Here is a 15,465-nt window from a genome sequence, read left to right on the forward strand (position 1 = left end):
AAATATGGAATCATGCAGTATTAAAAGATTGTTTAGAAGTAATTGTTGCAATATGTAATACTTAAAAATGAAATAAAATTTGTAAGCCAAGAATGCACAAAGACCTAAGAAGGCACCAAGTTTTTAGATTTATAATTTTAACAAAAAATGTATTTAATAATCCCCAAACACTTAAAATGAACAAAAGAGACTGAGCAATATCTTATTTTTAACTTTATTTTTATTGTTGACACTATTACAGATAGAACAACCACAACCATATTATAACAAACCAAAAACCTGTGCACAGAAACAAGATGAAAAAATGTATCAAGATGTTAACCACAGTCTTTGGATGGTGAAAATATGGGTGAGTTTCTCTTCTACATTTCTGTTGACTTCAAAGTTTCTATAATGAACACATTTTATGTTTACAATGGAAATAAATGTAATAAAGGTAGATTACCAAGACACTATGATAAAGATCATTCAAGGAAACCAAGACAAAATATTTAACCATAATCCCACAATGACCACACAACTATTTCTTAATTGTTTTCCATATTTCTTCCCATCTTTGACTCTATGCATACTTATCATTAATGCCTTAATAATCACAGATTGGTGTACCGATAGAGATGTTAACAGGAGTTGTTGTTAGGTGTTGGGAATATGGGTGAATTTCTTTTCTTCTACTTACTGAATTTCCCAAAGTTTGACATGAGTATGTATATTTGTAATGGAAAAATACATACATAAGATTTAATACAAAAACATCAAAGATCATTCAAGGAATTAGAGACAAAATATTAACCATAATCCCACAATGACAACACTATTGTAATTACTTTCCATAATTTTTTCACCTTAGACTTTATGCATACATGTTCAACATTGCCATAATCACAAGCTTGTACACTGAAACAAGATGGAGGAAACAGAGCAAGATGTTAACAGTAGCTGTTGGGTGTTGGGAATATGGGTGATTTTTTTTTCCCTTTTCTAATTTACTGTATTTTCCAATTTTTCCTCTACATATGTATTATGGTAGTAATAGAAACAAACATAATCAACTTTGTTATCAGAACACTATTATAAGGAACATTTGAAAACATTAAGATGAAAGTGTTTAACAATAATTCCACAAAGACAATGTAACAGCTATTTTGAATACACATTTTGACACAGTTATATAATCATAAACCTGTGCACAGAAACAAGAATAAACAATATACTAAAGAGTTTCTGTCTTTGGATGGTGAGAATATGAGGGGTTTTTTCCTCCACTTTTCTGTATTTTCCAACTGTCTTATAATGAGTTCAAATTATTTCACAATGGAAATGTGATTATAAACTTTTTATTAACACTACCATAGAGAACATCAAGGAATTTAAGAAAATAATGCTCAACTAGAAGCCTACAACAACACAACAGCTTTTGACTATAAGCATACGTTTTAAACAGTTGTAATTGTAGTATAAATATAATTCTGTGTCCTGCTTTTTCCACTTAATATTCTGTAAATATATTTCCATGTTGCTAAATAACTCTTCATGATTATCATTTTTAAACAGCTGTGTAAGAGTCCACAAATACGTTCACTTAATCATTCTGTTTGGCATTCAATTTGTTCCTAATTTTTCACTAACACAAGGTTGGAATGGACACCCCGACATTGGGCAAATTGCTTTCTGAAAAGGTTCCACCAATTAAACCTGCCAACAGTGATGAACCCAAGTTCACCCCACCAATGTCAGCAATAGCTTCCATCTCAAGTGTCCTCCTCTGATGCAGTGCCCGACTGCTCCCGTTTTCCTGGATGTCTGTTCCAACCTCCATCTATGCAGCGGGCCCTCACATACACCATGCTATTGAAATGGCCCCTCCTTCTATATTGCCCAGGACGTCCTGCTTAATTCCTTCTCACCAACCTGGCTTTCTAATCCCCGTTTCTGTTTCCTTCTGTCAACTTCCTCACCCTCCTAGGTCTGGTGACGTACTAGGACGCCCTTCTTTGGCTTATTTGTGTCTGCTTCATGCTCTCACCCTGGAACTTCCCAACTTTGGCATTCCAGCAGTTCTGACACACTCTCCTTGAGCCCTAACCATGCAGATATAGGAGAGTGAGATTTAGACACATCCCCCCAGCAGGTATTTTAATTTCACTTGCTCCAATTTTCCGCTCCTATCCTTTGCTCACTTCTTCCACAGATTTACTTTTTAAAATTTTTTTAAATTTTAAAATTTTTTTCCCAGCCAACTCAAAGCCAAAAAAAAAATCTTAATAATCATTACGCGAGGGAAAGGGAAGGAAAAGGAGCACAGGTGGTCCATAGAATAAGACACAGGAAACCTCAAGCTATGAGGTCAATTTGTGATTAAAGTGGAAAATTGAGATCAGACAAACACGACACTCTCATTGAGAACTCAGAAATACGTAGGAGGGCTGAAAGAAGAAACACAAGGTAATAAAACAAATTAAGGCTGCTGGGGAACCTGAGTCCATGTTAAGCTTGGGTTGACTATAAAGAAAGATTTTGTTTTTTTCTTAATTTTTAAAATGCAAATTAAACATGGGGTTAAGGGTCAGACAGGTAAAGATGAGAATTTAGTTCAGCGATAGAAAGCTCTAAGGATACTAGCTCCTGGGCACCCAGGGTGCAAACTGACGTGGCAATACATTACTAACGAAGCCACGTTGCTACTTGTCACTTAAGGCAGGAAGCGCACAAAGGAAGGGATGAAAGTCGTTAGCTGGCATCTTTATTTACAGCACGAGAGCCTCTCCCTATGGTTCTCAATCTTCACTAGGCACTATCATGATCTAGTGATGGTTGCAACCCAGTCTAAAGGCAAAGTAAGATTTACAAGGAAAAGCTTCAGCTTTTGTGAATTCACTATCAAACGCACATTAAATTGGTTAAAAAAAAATGACAATACTTGTAATATTTTTGCATGAGAATCACTGCAAGGTACAATGTGGCAACTGATCTATTTGGGTCACAAAAGGTCAATCCACATATTGTAAAGGCTTATACAGCATTAGGTTACAAAGTGTTGATGTAGACGAAATGGTTGAAAAGGAAGCTCAAAGCACTTCTCTTTTCAAATAGCCAAGAATAAAAGACATTTTCTCTTTCATGCTACACTTTTACAAGAATATTTAAGAGTAAGGAACAATACACAGTCAATTACTCAAAAAGATGGCATTAAAATAATGCAGAACAAATCTTCCTCAGGACCTAAATTGCCTACAAATATATTCTATTTTGTTGCTCTATTCCTTCTCCAAAAAAAAGGAAAACAAGAAAAATCAAAGCGTGCCAGGTAAGGTACCTCTGCACAGTAAACTGTAACTGGGTGTCATATTAAATCCAAGTATTGGTGATTTCTATTTTGCTGATTTGCTATTCTATATACATTCAGGAAACATTACATACAGGTTACAGAGGTGTCATTTACAGTGGGCTGGGGCAATTTCTGTTGCCTCTGCAACTCCTAGGATGTCCCCTAATCTGATTACTTGGATGAAACGTAAGCTATGTGCTAGGGCTTTCCCACATGCACACACCAATTTTGATGGGGGAGAATGAAGACTGAAGGAATCTCTACCTGCAGTTTCTTTCCAGTCTGAGGTGTCTGATGCTAAGTCAGGCGTGTCCACACCAAGGTAAGTTTACTTCTGACATTATTATCGGTTGGTTCAAATTCTCTGTGGTTTAGTAAGGGTCAAGTTCTAAGTAAAGGGGTTTTCCAATCCTTACACTTGTGTTCTCAGCCAGTATGGGTATTCTGGTGTCTAGCAAGGGATAGGCGATCACTGAACAGCTGCCCGCAGACATCACACTTGAAATACTTGTCGTCGGCCCTATCATTGTCACCAGTGCTGGTGCTGGCGTGTTCAGTATAGTGTGAGCTTTCCCCATAGACATTTCCAGGCTCAAATATTATCACCCTGGCATGGGTTTTCAGGTGTTCGCCATAGGCCGAGTTGGAAGTGAAAGTTTCTGCGCATTCCCGGCAATCATAGTATGGTTCTTCAACCTGAATCTCTTGATCTTCACCTTCTTCCTCTGGGTCTTCGATCCCTGCGCCATCTGGCTCATCAGCGTCGCCCTCTGGCTCTTCAGCTCTTTCTTCAGGGTCTTCGATGCCTGCACCATCTGGCTCATCTGCATCCCCGTTGGGCTGTTCGGCCTCCCCGTTGGGCTGTTCAGCCTCCCCATTTGGCTCAGCAGCCTCCCCATCTGGCCCTTCGGCCTCTCCATTGGGCTCTGCGGCTTCCACGTTGGGCTCAGCGGCCTCTACATTGGGCTCGGCAGCCTCCACCTCCGGCTCAGCGGCCTCCATGTTTGACCCCTGGATCCTCAGAACCTCTCTTGGGACAAGGACATTGGCTTCAGCTTCCTGGGCTGCTGCTGCTTCTTCTTCAACATGAAGCTTCTGATGTTTAGTGAGAACTGTGTTGTGAATAAAGGACTTCCCACAGTCCTTGCACTCATAAAACGGTGAATCTCTTCTGGGGGGCTCAGTAAGAAATGAGGTGTGAACAAAGGAAGCCCCATAATCGTAGGGCTCCTCCTTCTCATGAACTCTCCTGTGCTCCCTCAGGTCTGACTGGCTGAGGAAAGACTCCCCACAGGTGTCACACTCGTAGTGCTTCTCTTCGGCTTCACTTCTCTGCAGCTCAGCGAGGGCTAAGCCTGGACTGACAGCGTCATCACTGCCCTGGCCCTGTGCCGGGGGTTCCTCTCCAATGTGAACTATCATGTGCCGATCAAGGACAGAGCCATGGATGAACTCCTGACCACACACGTGGCACTGAAGGAACAGCCCTGACGGAGCATTCTTCTGTGGGACATGAGGCCTCTGTGGGTTAATGACCAAGGGTTGCATGAAAGGCTCATCGTACCTTCTCTGGCCATAAAACAGATCTTGCTCATGGATTTTCTGATGCTCAAAAAGGAAGGAGCTATGAACAAAGGATTCCCCACATGCTGGGCACTCATAGAGCTGCTCCCCAGTGTAATCTCTCTGATACTCGCTGACAGAATGGGTGTGAATTACAGACTGCGTGTACTCACGAGTGTTGATGACATACTCTCTGCCATGAACTTTCTGGTGGTCCTTGAGGTCTGCACGATCCGCGAAGCCCAGCCCACAGTCCTTACATCCATAGATGGCGTCCTCGGGGTCTTCCTGTTCATCCTGCTCATCCGACTCGTCCTGCTCATCCTCCTCATCCTGCTGAGGCCCATCAAGGCCTACACCCCGAATAACAGAGGCTCCAAACAGCTTCCCTCCGTGGAACTCCTCTTGGGCATAGATTTTCTGATGTTTACCAAGGTCTTCAACAGTAGCAAAGCACCGCCCACACTCCTTACATTCTTGGTGCATTGGCTGTTGGCTGTAACTTGCCTGTACTGGCTGTTGGCTGTAACTTGACTGCGCTGGCTGTTGGCTATAACTTGCCTGCACTGGCTGTTGGCTGTAACTTGCCTGCGCTGGCTGTTGGCTGTAACTTGCCTGCGCTGGCTGTTGGCTGTAACTTGCCTGCGCTGGCTGTTGGCTGTAACTTGCCTGCGCTGGCTGTTGGCTGTAACTTGCTTGCGCTGGCTGTTGGCTATAACTTGCCTGCGCTGGCTGTTGGCTGTAACTTGCCTGCGCTGGCTGTTGGCTGTAACTTGCCTGTGCTGGCTGTTGGCTGTAACTTGCCTCCGCTGGCTGATGGCTGTAACCTGCTTGCACTGGCTGTTGGATATAACTTGTCTGTGCAGGCTGTTGAGCGGAACTCATCCCCACTGGCTGTTGAGCATAACTTGTCTGCACTGGCTGTTGAACGTAACTCATCTCAGCGAAACTAGTCTGAGGGTCAGTGGAGGCTAAGCTGCGAATAACAGATCGTTCGTAGTTTTTACTTCCAGAGGGCTTCTTTCTATCGTGAATCTTCTGATGTTCAGTGAGGTCGGAGCTATGAATAAAGGACTCTCCACACTCTGGACATTCATAGACTTTCTCTCTAGGATGAAATGTTTGAGATTCACCAAGAGGTAGGGAGTGAATTACAGAGGTCTCGGGGTTCCTGTGCTCAATGTTTTTCTTCTTAGCACGGGCCTTCTGATGTTCACGGATATTTGAGTTGGAAACTGATGAGTAGCCATCCTTCTTAAACTCGTTGGCTCCCCCTCCAGTAAGACTTTTCTGGGGTTCAGTATGGAGTACACTGCGTATAACAGAGTCCTTGTAGTTTTTATTCTTACCCCCTTCATAAGGGTTCTCTCTGGCAGGATTCTTCTGTTGCTTATCCGGAAAATCTGAGATACAAATGGAGGACTCTCCCTTCTCATTACATTCAATGAGTTCATTTCCATTTCGACTTTTGGGATGTTTGAAAGTGGCTAAACTGTGGATAACAGACCTCTTATAACTCTTTCCTTCAGAGGTATTCTCTCCTGCACAGACTTTCTGATGTTCAGCAACATTTGAGCTCTGAATGGTTGACTCTACAATCACTTTTGGTTTATTGGACCCCACTATACCATGGCTTTTCTGAGCTTCAGCAGAGGCTAGGCTATGAATTACAGACCTTTCATATGGTTTCCTCTCATAGACATTTTCTTTAGTGAGAAATTTCTGGTTGTCATCAGGATTAGAGCTAATGGTGAATGCCTTCTCATCCTCATTTTCAGGTGGTCTTGTTATAGTATGGCTCTTCTGAGATTCAGAGAAGGGCACACTATGAATGACAGACTTCTCGTACCCCCTCCTTTCATAGAGGTTCTTTCGAGAATGAATTTTCTGATGTTCACTGAGGTCTGAGTTTTGCCTAAAGGCATCACCCCCATCTTTAAAGTTATAGCGCTTCTCTTTTGAGTAACTTTTCTGTCGCCTTTTAAGGGACTGACCAGGAATAAAGGTTTCCTTACACACTTTACCCTTATTTTCAAATAGGTTTGCTCTAGTATGGATCTTCTGATGTTCTTTCAGAGATGAGCTGTGATGGAAGGTCTCCCCACATACCTTACATTCATACATTTTCTCTTTAGCATATATGTTCTGAAGCTCATTAAGGGTTGGGCTGGATTTAAAGGCTTCCCCACGCTCATTATCTTTGCCATCTCTACCGTGGGTTTTCTGGTGGTCAATCAGGGCAGAACTATGAAGGAAGGTTTCCTTACACACCTTACATTCATAGAATTTATCTTTTCCATATATTTTCTGAAGCTCACTAAAGGTTGGGCTAGGCATGAAGGGCTCCTCATACTCCTCATCATTACATTCTGTGAGATAGTCTCTAGTGTGAATTTTCCGATGTTCAGTAAGAGCGGCACTCTTATTGAAGGTTTCTCCACACTCCTTACATTCAAAGCGTTTCCCTCTAGCCTGCCTTTTCTGAACCTCACTGACGGCCACACTATGAATAAAGGATTCACCATACTCATACAGATTCTCTCTAGTATGCATGATTTGATGTTCAACAAATTCTGAAATCACACTGAAAGCCCTCCCACACTCATCACACACATAGGGCATTGCCCCAAAATCAAGTGGCTGTGACGCAGTGAAGGAGGGGGCGCCAAGGCTACTCACGCTCATTGCTTTTCTCATTTCACTACATTCAAAGGGCCTCTTCTTTGGACAGCCTTTCTGATCATGAACTGAGCCCTTCCCATCGGTATCAAATTGATAGCGCCTTTTTCTTTCAAGAACTCTCTTGGAAACAAGGTTTGAGTTACAATTAAAGCCTCCCCTGAAGGCACTCCCTTCATAGCCCCTCTCCTGAATCACTGACTCCCTCTTGTTGAATGAAACATCTTTCCAATCACGGCCTGGCCTTCTGGGGAACCTCGGTGACCGATCATTAGATTCCCTTGCCCTCCCTGATTTGGAGTTGCGTGAAACGTCCTTGATGAATTTTTCCATTATCACCCCGTGGGAAGACTCATCTTCACAAATTCCCCGCCGATGGGTTGACTTTTTGGTTTCAGGCATAGTTTTCAGACCTGGAAAGAAACCCCAAATGTAAATACTCCCTCGTCCCTATACTTGTGCAAATTAACAGGACTTCTGTGATGGTGGTGCGAATATAAACTGTAAAAGGTTTATCAGTACAGCAGGTCCTCGAATAACGTCATTTCGTTCAACGTTGTTTCAACACTGATGAGATCCCGTAGGAAGTTAACTCTGTTTATATCAATTAGCCTATGGTAAAATTGGTTTCGTTAGACGTTGTTTCACGTAAAGTCGCAGAACCTATGGACAACATTAAGTGAGGACTTACTGTATGTATATATATCGCCCATCTCATTGATTAAAGTGACCACTGTGCACAATCTATCTAATTCTTACCTCGACTGGTACTTGGGTAGGCACTTCTCTTTGACCTTGATGAATGGCCTTGTGTCATGTGGGAGTGGCCATCGTCTTCAGCAAGTTGAACCCCTATTCACAAGAATACAACAGCTCATATTTAAGTTGGGGACCAAGACTCATCACCATAAATTGATGTTTGTCTTTCTCTGAGCCACTAAATATGAAGTAGCCCATATCCCATCCTTTGGATGTCTTCGATTTGCAGTCTCATCTCCTCACTATCACTCCTTAGCCCATTGTAATCCAAATTTTAATTACCCTGACTCCATCTACAAATTTGTACAAAGACCTCCACATGCCCCTAACTTGAGTGCTTCCCTTTTTAGTCTTCACCTCCTCACAGCTACCTCTTAAATCTTCATATCCTCTCTTTCACTGGCCTCCATTGTTTTCCTCCTACTTCTTAGCTCTTCTTTCTCCAACTGTTCTCCAAACTCAAGCTGTTCAGGCACCACTGCCTCATATAACACTCTCGGTGTGGATCTCTCTTCCCAGTACCAGACCAGCAGAGCCAACTGCCTACTCTGACTTGAGTTGTTATCTTCTAGGAGAGTCCAAACTGGAACTCAGGATCCCATTCTAAATGTGTATTTAAAAACCTCTGCTGTCACCATACTAGAAAAGTACCAACTCTTGTGGCAAGAGCCGTCTCCCTGCTACCCCAACCCTGTACAATATGTTCTTCACCCAGAACCAGAGTGACTTCTTAAGAACACAAATCTCATCACTTATTCCTCTGCTTGAAACCTTTCGAAGGCTTCTTATTACCTTTAGCATTCAAATATCTTACCATGGACTCTAATATCCTGCATCACAAAAAGAATGAGACAAAATGATCCAAAGACTGGAGAAGCCTCTGCTTACCCAGTGAGAGTAGCTTCCTGTAGTTCTCCATGTTGTCTTGAATTGGGTTCTGAGGCTCCCTGTCCTCAGTCAGGTCCACAACGTCCTGGTATGACACTGCATCCTAAAACAGCAAACACACATCTCTCAATGGAGTCTGTTTCCATGGGCATCCAAAGAGAGAAGAATGCTGGCGACATGGGAGCTACACATACAAAGGTGTGTAGAAAGTGCTCACGTTTGGGGTTCTGAGTGATCCAAGTCAAGTTTTACTAGGGACCTACTTTGTACCTACCTTGGCGCTATACTCTGAGGAAGATCCAAAAGACGTATGACACATATTCCTTGCCCTCATGCAGCTTATAATTTGGTTGGAGAGAAAAGACTCATGAAACAATTAGAGAACAATAAACAATAAAGTGGGGTACACATAATCAGAGCTAAACGGGTTTGGTAGAGGGACAGTTCAGGGTGGGCTGAACAGTGAGCAAAGGTTTTGTAGAGGGTCTTGGGTGGGGCATTAAGTGGTGGGTAAGATTTTGACAGAGAGAGGGGGACTGGTAGGAAAGTTTCAACATGCTATAAATATCAACTCTGTATGGCATATGCAGGGAACAGAAAGAAAACGTGGTTTAGCAGACAAGTCAGGAAGTGACTTAAGCCTCCCTCCCCAGTGTGGCCTTCCATGTCCCGCACACCCTCACATTGTACAACATGGCTACACTGTGGGCTCTTCTATGTGTACAGAAGTTCCAAATAACCCAAGAGTAACTTGAAGCACCTAGTGCATTCATTTTTATAGCTTTCTCTTTTGTTTTAACGGATACTTTCCTTAAAAGCCTTTTTAAATTCTCTGCATCACTTAGGAGTGTCTGCTATGCAGAATCTTTCAGAACCTTTTCTTATGGCTATTCTAGAACATTACTGGTGTTACAGGTGGGCTCCTAGAGAGCTCGGCACCAAGGCCTGAAGACAGACTCAGGAGGGAGAAGCCGCTGTGGGAAGCCCATAGGCTGGGGAACCAGAGAAAGCTCGAGGGCTAAAGGACAAGTGCATGTATGGGTTGTGCAGCCTTGGGAACAGAAATCTTTCTGAGCCTCAGGTTCATCTGTAAAATGGAGAGAAGGGCATCAGCCCCTTATGGGTGAGGAATTTTTGCAATGTGCTGTTGTTTACATATTAAGAAAATTACGTTAGAAAAATGTGTATTACTAGTCTATACTATTACTTTGATATTAAATTTATTATAGTTCCATTGCTGGAACATTATAGCCATGTGAAAATGTAGCAAAAGACAGTTAACAACTGGGTGCATATCCTATAAAGATAAATAGGCACAAGCACTGGGACTCAGGAAAAAAGCCTCGTTAATGCAACAGACAACGCCCGCTAAGTAAACAGCAAATCCCACTAAAACTAAGCTGAGCTTCCAAAGTGAAACTTCATGTCAGGGCTGAGATTTCTAGGAGGAGCAATGAGCTTGGAAAGCTCAGGCAGTGTTTCAGAGGTGGTATGACTACTGCCTGTACAGCTGAGCCACGTCATTCCCATTGGTCGGATAGCAAGCTCCTCTGGAGAGGGGCCGCTGTGCCCGGGTTTGTGACAGTGTTTCCTAAGGTCTCAGCACTGGTTTGTTGTGATGCAGGAGGGACAGATGCATGTGCGAGGGAGGAAACTGGGGCTCATGAGATCAGAACTTGGGGGGCTGAGGAGTCAGAGGGTCACCATCTCTGGTGCTGACAAACCCCAAGGGCAATAGCAAAAGGGGAGGAGTATTTTTCCTATCTTTGTCTCCATTTGCCTAATCTGAGTAAAATAAATGTACATTAAAATTTTGAACTATACTGTTCCTCTGAAAGAAAAATGATGCTTTGACTTAAAATTGTTAATCTGGGGTGACGTCATGGGAATGGCGGCAGCGGGGCGCTCTTTTTGAATCCTCCCCGAGATTTTCTGGCAATCGGGACATATAGAACACCTGAGGAGTCCTTTGCTCATCACGCAGAACAGCGGGGAGACTTGTGGAGGAATTACCTGAAGGTGTGCGCTGATTGCGAGCAGAGGAGGAGGCAGGACAGCGAAGTGGAAGCGCGCCACCCCCCACCCCACGGCGGAGCTGAGGCCGGACAGCGAATGCCGCGCGGCGCCCAGGATGGAGCGCAGACTCGTGGAAGGTTTGCCTTGGGGTGCGCTAGTTGGGCAAGCGGGGGAGGAGAGAGAGGCGGGAAGTGGAGACGCGCCCCCCCTCCAGGGCGGAGCCCAGGCCAGACGGCGACCGCTGCGCGACTCCCAGGACGGAGCAGAGACTCGTAGAAGGTTTGCTTTGGGGTGCACTCGTTGGGCAAGAGGGGGAGGAGAGAGGGGCACGAAGTGGAAACGCACCCCCCCCCCCGCCCCCACGGCAGAGCCCAGGCCAGACAAAACCGCTGCGCTATGCTGCTACTAGGACAGAGCGGAGACTCGTGGAAGATTTGCTTTGGGGTGCGCTAGTTGGGCGAGAGGGAGAGAAGCGAGGAGGGCAAGAGGAAACGCGCCGCGCTCTCCCCACCCCCCACACTAGAGCCGCGGCCCTGCAGCATGCCCACAGCAGCAGCGACAGGCAGCACCCGGGGCTCTAGAGTCCCACAGGAGCCCAGGGTGCAGCTGAGAGTGCAGGGTCCAGGAGGTGGGCTCTTTCCCTGCGTCCCACAGCTGATCGCTCCCGCCGGGGCGGGCAGCTCGTGGGCCCTAGGGCAGACAAAGAACTCAGACGCCACACCTGGGCCCCTTACCCCACTTTTCGAATCCTCCCCCCGCCCTTCCAGAGACTTAAACTGACCCCTGAACTGAGGAGTAGTGTCAGATTACAGAGGGGCGTCTGTGCTCAGGCGCTGGGAAGATTGGCAGCCGGCTCTGACCTTCGGAAGAGGCTGGGAGGAGGGGTTTTTCGCTGGACGAGGAGAGAGGAGACTCCCACACCCCCAGCCACCACCTTTTCGGGCCTGCGGGAGGAGTGTGACGTGGCTGGCCTGGGAGAGAGAAGACCCCTCCAGCCCCAGCCCCCACCCTTTCTGGCTGGCCTGGGGCGGGGCAAGGGCAACTGCGGAAGCACTCCCTGAGTTCAGCAGTAAGCGGCAGACGCAGCTCCCGGCTTTCAGCAGCTTAGAGATCTCTCACCGGCCTCCTCCCACGGAAGGAGGGCCCTAAGATTCAGGAGTACTGGGCACAGGGCTGGTGGAGCTACTCTGAGCATGCATTTGTGCAGGAAAAAACAGAAACTGCACGGTCTCTCTGAAAACTGTCATCCAGACCCCTTAGCCCCTCGCATTTAAATCTACACTCCCAAATTCACTCTGGGCACCAGGTGAACAGCGCTGCCTGAGCAATAAGCAGGGAACCCTTTGGCACAGCGGAGGACAACCTGGAGATTACTTGGTGGGCTAAAGCCAAGACTGGTGCTGCTTCCCGTTTTGCTTTGCTTGGTGTTCTTTTTTTTTTTTTTCTTTTTTTTTTCCTGCTTGTTGTAATTTGCTTTGTTCTGTCTTTATTTCTTTGATATCTTTGCCTATGTTGAGTGGGGATTGTCGGTTGTATTTTACATGTGAATGTACTTGATTTGTTTTCTTTGTTGTTGTTGTTGTTGTACTTGGTAACTTGATCTGTGCTGAAACCGCCCTAACAGGGCCCAGCTTAAGAGGCATAAGATTCAACATATCCAGAAGCCAACTCTGGACCAAACCAGAATACTACCGGGTTTGACCTACAAGTCACACACCCAGAGGGAATTCTCTGAAGGCACAAGAGCCCATAGAGACCAAACCTCATTTAAGTGGCCAACCCTCACCCAGCAGAACACCCTGCGGTGGGCAGAGCCAAGTTTCACAACTAGACGGCCTAGGAGTTAAACCCACCTACTCACAAGCAAAAAGCAATTAAAGTTCTTCTTGAACAGGACAATATACTAAACACACGAGCCACCTGTGGAGCACATGCAGAGGAGAAGAACGAAGTAGTCCAAGTCAAATATAAAGGACACATACTACATAAGATAACCCAGCAAGAACTAAGAGCTCTAGGGGATCTTCCTAATACATCAAAGCAAACACAGAGAGTCAGTCAGAATGGGGAGACAAAGAAACATGTCCCAAATAAAAGAACAGAAGAAACCTCCACAACTGGAACCAAATGAAGCAGAGGTAACCAACATGTCAGAGACAGAGTTCAGAACACTGGTGATAAGAATGTTTAAGGAGCTTAGAGAAGACATAAAGAAGGATATAGAAATCATAAAGAACAACCAGTTAGAGCTAAAAAAGGATGTAGAAATCTTAACGAACAACCAGCTAGAACTAAAGAACACAATTACCGAAATTAAGAACTCACTTGAAGGAATTACCAGCAGGTTAGATGAAGCAGAATATCGAATCAGCGACTTAGAAGAAAAGTTAGCAGAGATCACTCAAACTGAACAACAGAAAGAAAAAAGAATAAAAAACAATGAAGATGGGTTAAGAAACCTCTGGGATAACATCAAGCGCAACAACATGCGCATCATAGGAATACCAGAAGGCGAAGAGAGGAAGCAAGAGATTGAGAACATATTTGAGGTAATAATGTCCGAAAACTTCCCTAACCTGATGAAGGAAACCAACATACAAGCCCAGGAAGAGCAGAGAGTTCCAACCAGGATAAACCCAAACAGGCCCACACCAAGACACATTATAGTTAAAATGGCAAAGCTTAAAGACAAAGAGAGAATCTTAAAAGCAGCAAGAGAAAGGCAGAAGGTTACATACAAGGGAACTCCCATAAGACTTTTTCTACAGAAACATTGAAGGCCAGGAGGGAGTGGCATGAGATACTCAAAGTGATGGAACACAAAGGCCTACAACCTAGATTGCTTTATCTAGCAAGGCTATCATTTAAAGTTGATGGAGAGATAAAGAGCTTCCCAGAAAAGAACAAACTGAAAGAATTTATTACAACCAAGCCAGCATTGCAAGAAATACTAAAAGGACTTTTGTAAATAGAAGAAAGATGAAAACAATTTACTACAAATTTAAAAATGGCAATAACTATGTACCTATCAATAATCACTTTAAATGTAAACGGATTAAATGCTCCAATCAAGAGACATAGGGTGGCTGAGTGGATAAGGAAGCAAAACCCTTGTATATGCTGTATACAAGAGACTCATTTCAGATCAAAAGACACACACACAAAGTGAAGGGTTGGAGTAAGATATTTCATGCAAATGGAAGCGAAAAAAAAGCTGGAGTTGCAATACTTATATCTGACAAAAATAGACTTTAAAATGAAGAACATATTAAAAGACAAAGATGGGCACTATATAATAATAAAGGGATCAATCTGACAAGAGGACATAACCCTAGTAAACATCTATGCACCTAACATAGGAGCACCTAAATATATAAAACAGGTACTGATGGACATAAAGACAGAGATCAACAGCAACACTATCATAGTATGGGACTTCAACACACCTCTGACAACAAGGGACAGGGTACTCCACACAGAAAATCAATATGGAAACAACAGCCTTAAATGATACTTTGGACCACTTGGATTTAATCGGTATTTTCAGAGCATTTCACCCCAATGCTGCAGAATACACGTTCTTCTCAAGTGTACATGGAACATTTTCCAAGATAGATCATATGTTAGGCCACAAAACAAGTCTTGATAAATTTAAGAAAACTGAAATCATACCAATTGTCTTCTCTGACCACAGTACTATGAAATTAGAAATGAACTACAGGAAAAAAAAACCAGGAAGACACACCAATTCATGGAGGCTGAATAACATGTTACTAAATAATGAATGGGTCAAGCAGCAGATCAAAGAAGAAATCAAAAGATATCTCGAGACAAATGAGAATGAGAACACGACGACCCAAAATCTATGGGATGCTGCGAAAGCAGTCCTAAGAGGGAAGTTCATAGCACTGCAGGCCTACCTAAAGAAACAAGAAACATCACTAATTGACAGTTTATCTTCACACTTAAGGGATCTGGAAAAAGAACAGCAAAATAAGCCCAAAGGGAGCACAAGGAAGGAGATAATAAGGATCAGAGCAGAAATAAATGAAATAGGAACCAGAAAAACAATACAAAAGATCAATGAATCCAAGAGCTGGTTCTTAGAGAAGATAAACAAAATTGACAAACCTTTAGCCAGACTCATTAAAAAAAGGAGAGAGAGGACCCAAATTAATAAAATCAGAAATGAAAGAGGAGAAGTGACAATAGACACCACAGAAATACAAAAA

General features: G+C 43.8%; 1 protein-coding gene across 7 annotated transcripts in view; it reads right to left on the reverse strand.

The window, feature by feature from the left end:
* Positions 1-200: 200 nt before the first annotated feature.
* PEG3 (paternally expressed 3) overlaps positions 201-15,465 on the reverse strand; it is a 39,888-nt gene continuing 24,623 nt past the window's right edge. For all 7 annotated transcript variants that reach the window (XM_081033010.1, XM_081033005.1, XM_081033006.1 and 4 more), the window contains 3 exons: positions 9,218-9,320; positions 8,330-8,422; positions 201-7,983 (listed from right to left, as the gene is read on the reverse strand). In XM_081033010.1, the coding sequence (XP_080889136.1) occupies positions 3,755-7,983; positions 8,330-8,422; positions 9,218-9,320 (4,425 nt within the window). In that variant the 3' untranslated portion in view covers positions 201-3,754. The remainder of the gene's footprint in view (positions 7,984-8,329; positions 8,423-9,217; positions 9,321-15,465) is intronic.

The sequence above is a fragment of the Rhinolophus hipposideros genome (genome assembly GCF_964194185.1).
Source record: "Rhinolophus hipposideros genome assembly, chromosome: 21".
Lineage (NCBI taxonomy): Eukaryota > Metazoa > Chordata > Mammalia > Chiroptera > Rhinolophidae > Rhinolophus > Rhinolophus hipposideros.